The 5,072-nt window shown below is 41.2% G+C and overlaps 1 protein-coding gene across 1 annotated transcript; it reads left to right on the top strand.

Annotated features, from left to right (window-relative positions):
• The first annotated feature begins 2,854 nt into the window (after positions 1–2,854).
• Positions 2,855–4,807, top strand: LOC126880840 (uncharacterized). Its single transcript, XM_050644908.1, has one exon. The coding sequence runs from the start codon at positions 2,855–2,857 to the stop codon at positions 4,805–4,807; it is 1,953 nt and encodes a 650-aa protein (XP_050500865.1).
• The last annotated feature ends 265 nt before the right edge of the window (positions 4,808–5,072 follow it).

Consider the following 5,072-nt stretch of genomic DNA (forward strand, 5'->3'; position numbering starts at 1 on the left):
CAGGTAGATCAGTTCTTACGGGAGGCTCCGGATGATAAATATTTAATGCTTAAGGTAAATTTGGAAATTTGTTTATATTCAGAAATTTTAAGAAATCAATTTTTTTGTAGGTTGCACTTATTTTGGGCGTTGCGGGAGCTTGTCGTGGAAAAGAGTTGGTTGATTTAGAAATCGACGATGTGAGAGATTTGGGCGATTCCTTCCTAATTGCGATTAGAAACACCAAAAATAAAATTGACCGAAATTTTGTGATCAAAAATTCAGAAAACAGTGCCATCAGTTTTGTGGCGATATTTCGGAAATATGTGGTATTGCGAAAGACAGGGACAACTCATTCAAAATTTTTTGTTCAATACATCAACAAAGAATGTACTACGCGAGTAGTAGGAAAAAACATGTTTGGTACAATTCCACGGCAAATAGCAGCTTTCTTGAAATTAGAAAATGCGACGTCTTATACGGGACATTGTTTTAGACGCACATCTGCGTCTTTGTTAGCTGATTCGGGAGCAACAATAGACGTGCTGAAGAGACATGGAGGATGGAAATCCTCCAACGTGGCCGAGGGATATATTGAATCGTCTATTAAAAATAAACTAAAAATTTCAGATAAAATATTTGGTCAAGTCGCCGATTCGTCCACTATAGTTATGCCACAGTCCTCATTCTCGCTTCCTGTTTCCGCAGGATCTTCGAAACAAACACCAGTTCAATATGAAAAGGACCTATCTGTTACTCGTCAGTTACCTGCTGCATTAACCCAGGAAAGACTGGTCAATATGACGAACTGTCACAATATTAATTTGAATATTAACGTTAATTACCATTCTAATTAATTATATTTTTCAATAAAATATCCCTTAAATTCGTTTGTTTGTGATTTAATCGTTCCGGGAGTTTCGTCAATATTTAATCCCGGAGGAATTAAATGTGACACTTTAGTACCTGTCACAAGGGAGTGAAGTTGTCACTTTAGGCCCGGAAGTACGAAAAATTAATTATAGTAGGTTATTTTTTTCCCAGTTAAAATCTAAAAAAGTTTGGTTTTTTTTACAAATATTCATATTATTTTAATTTCTAGTTAGTCAGCTGTTGTTTATATTATAAAAAGTCCTAAATTATATACAAATACGTTAATAAAGTTTTATAGTATATTTTAGTTTTTGATTTAGTAGATTTTAGCTAAACTTACAGACTTACAGAAGATTTTCTAAATAAAATGTGGCAACGCTGTGCAGAAATGTCATTTTATTTTGTCTTGTCAATGGCATCTGATGACATCGTTGTTTGTTTACATACGTGTTTGGATTTATTTTATTAAATTGTTTTTTTACTTTTTACTTATAGACTAGCTATATATAACAAAGACTTTTACTCCCTTACTATAAAGTAAAATATTCAGTTTGTGTGCAAATTTTTGAATCAATGGTGTTTAAATGCCGTGTACCAAACAGGACTGAGAAGTAAGGAATATTTTTTTGGGTTACTTTGCATCCATGTAATTTAAAAATTTTGTGTTAATTTCGGCGCTGCCTTAATTTCAGGATTGATGTGTTTATAAACTCGGCAATGTTACAAAAAGATACTGGAAATATTTTAATTTTATTACGAGCTTTAATTTTGGTACTTTCCTGTAAATTGTGCCGTTAATTTTTTAAATAAATATTTTAATTTTTGAATTTTGTTTTTCTACCTTTCCTATTGTATGAATTATATTTATAATTGCAGTAAAAGACTCCATAATGTAATGCAAATTACAAAAAATAATCGCTAATGTAAACAATTGTCGATTATTTTTATATTTGCATTATGTTATAGAATCTTGTTTTACTACAATAATTAGCAACAAAACTTATTTGAACGTTTAAAATTCCCGCCATTGCCCATTTAGTTCATGACTAAACCGGACAGAGGGCGCTGTATACATTGCAATTTTACGTATTAAAGAGTTGCCTATCTATCCTACTTATATATACCTTATTTATGGGAATCACCGACCGATATTGCGTATTATACGATAGTAGATTTCTCTAGCGAGAGTGGCGCCATCGGACGGAGAGACTAAGTACTTATCGGACCACCTACGTATTAGGGGAAAAATTATGGAATAAATTAATTTTTTTTTTCGAGAATGGGAGATTTTGTAGAGAAATTTCGAAACAGGTCGATTTTTATTTTTAGTTTATAATTTGCGGCATATATATCATACTAGTGACGTCATTTATCTGTGAGTGATGACGTAATGTATATTTTTTAATAGGAATAGAAGTCTGTGATAGTTCATTTGAAGGGTGGGCTGTGATTGCGCGCAGCGGTCAAATACCTCCTGCGGTTCTCTCACTCTATTACCCGTAAGTTAGGTTTGGACCGATCCCCGTGTGGAGGCGGGCCTCTCAAGTAGAATACCTCCACAGCTTCTCCTGCTCATCGTAAAAGGCGACAAATTGGACCAGCTGACCGCTGTCCTTCAACCCAGCTCCTAACCTGTCCCTGTGTGATAGTTATTACCCCCCAACTATCATATGACACCCACCCCTACCATCAAACACGTCCTGATACCCAAACCTATACCCGAGGAGAAAACTTCCACGAATTTAAAAACCAGTGGAGGAAACCACTGAAAACAAACGGATATGCATAGGGATTGCGGCTATGCACCATCCTAGTATACCGCCACCCCAACCTCAAGGTGTAACACCATCGTGCCGAAGGGGTGCATGGCCCAGGGGTAACGTAGTGGGCTACAAGCGATGCCTAAGGGAGATGGCGAACCGGAGGGGAAAACAGCCTTGGCGGGGCAAGGGCGCACTGCCCCACTGGACAGATCAACACGACCCAACTCGTGGGAAGGAAGATGGGACAAAAAAAGAAAAACAAAAAAGGCGGAAGAGAGAGCAGCGGGGGCGAAAAAGAAAACAGAAGAGGCGGGGAAAAAGAAAGGGACGAGAATCAAGGGGAGAAAAGATGGAGAAGAGAAGTGGAAGAAAAGGAAGACCCCGGATCTAGAACCAGCGCAAACAGAAGCAAGGGAAAAGAAAGAGAAGGTAAGAGGGAAACAAGGGAAGAAAGAGAGGAACTGCAAACCAAGAGAGAAGAAGAAAGAAAGAGAATAGGAAGAGAAAAAGAGGGAGAAGAGAACAGACAGAAGGACGAAAAAAATAAAGCGAAGAGTCAAAGGAAAGAAAACGCAAGGGAAGAAGGGGAATCGAGCAGTTCTGACAGCAGTTCCGATGATGAATCGGAGGAAGAGGAGCAAACACCCAACTGTAATGCAAGAACAAAGTTGGAACGCCTCCAGGATAGTGTAGCGGCCCTTGAAAAACTCAAGGTTGAGGTGCCAAATACAAGGGTTGTCATAAAGCAGGAGGTCGACAACCTGAGAAACCGGTTGTTCGATTATACCGAGGAACTAGAGGAAAGCAAGAAGAAAGAAGAGGTTCCAAGGAAGTCTGTTTGCACGACATCCAGAGGTGTGCAGACGAACATGGAGCCCTTGAAAGTCAAGAAAATGGCAACAATGGGTGTTCAAGTGGACCTAGAGAACCCAGAAGCCATTAAAAGGAGGGTGGACGCCATCACGGAAAAAATGGCAATATGCGAGTACGAGGAAATAACAGAGTTCTTAAATGAGGACTGGCCGGAGGAAGTCTTCCAAAGAACTGAAGTGAAAGAGGGGGACATCTCTGATATAGCAGCAGACGTGGCAGTATTTGTTACCAACAACGACGAGGACAAAAAAGCCATGGAAACGGTGAAAGGTATGTTTCCTGACCTACCAGGTGTTCCAGCGGAGGTAGATGAGGATGGAGGCCTGGGAACTGTGAGAGTCACGATGTCTGCTCATGTAGATGGAACGTGGATTGACAAGGAGAAATATGGATTCAAACTTCTCCCAAACAAGAAGGAAGAACTCGAGTCGGTGAAGTTCCTCAAGACATGCAGGAAACTGGTACAGAAGATGGAGGAGCTAGGAAGAGAAAGAGTAGGAATCCACACGCCAACATCACTAGGAGTCGAGACATCGAGGAGAATCCTGGAGTGGGCAGCAAGAGGAAGGGGTGTGACGATCACGCTCCTAGGCAAAAAATCCAGAAGAGGGTGGGCAAACATTAACACCAAGCCCAGAGAACAATGTGGAGTAGTACTTATCAGCAAAAACAAGGAAAAATCATTTGCGGACCTTATGACAGAAGTGAAAAGTAACCTCACAGGAAGAAAATCCATCGACATAAAAAGGATCAGACAGACCAGAAATCAAGGAATATCACTGGAACTGGGAGGAGGAAGGGAAATGGCGGAGGAAGTGAAGAAACTCCTCTCTGGTAGCACATGTGTGTCGAGAGCAGTGGCAAAAGGGGGCGTCGTAAAGAGAAGAATCTTGATGCAAGAAATCCCACCCAACACAACGGAGGATGTGATCCAAAAGGCCACAGAGGAAGCAGCAGGTAAAGAGCGGGCATGTGACATAGTAAAAACCTGGACCGAGACACGGGGTGGAGAAAGAGGGATGATGAGTGCAGTGATGGATGTCGACGAAGACGCGGCCGAAAAGATCCTAAGAATGAGAAGAATTAGGGTAGAGTATACCTCCTGTCGGGTCATAGAAGCAAGGACAGAAATACCAAGATGCTTGAGATGCCTAGCCTTTGGACACAAGCAATGGAACTGTAAAGGGCAGAACAGAAGAGGATGTTGCTTCCGATGCGGCAAAGAGGGTCACATAGCGTCGGAATGCAAGACAGAAACAATCAGATGTCTCAACTGCGATGTGACCGGGCATGTGGCGAATTCAAGAAGATGTCCATAGTTCAACCGACTGGTTGAAAGTAGGGACCACTAAGGACTAGTCCCAGGAAGAGCGCGCGAGTGGAAACAGTATGAAAGAGAGCGTGAAAGAAGTCCGAGTCTAAGAAATGGCGAACACAGGAAATAAGATCCGAGAGCTGAGAGTACTACAAACGAACGTGGGAACGGCGAGATTAGCACATGATCTCGCCGAGGCTGCCGCCGTAGAAAAGAATATCGACGTGCTGGTGACGGCGGAGCCAAACCCAACAGCGGCTAAGAAAAGA

The sequence above is a fragment of the Diabrotica virgifera genome, chromosome 2, assembly GCF_917563875.1.
Source record: "Diabrotica virgifera virgifera chromosome 2, PGI_DIABVI_V3a".
Taxonomy (NCBI): Eukaryota; Metazoa; Arthropoda; class Insecta; order Coleoptera; family Chrysomelidae; genus Diabrotica; species Diabrotica virgifera.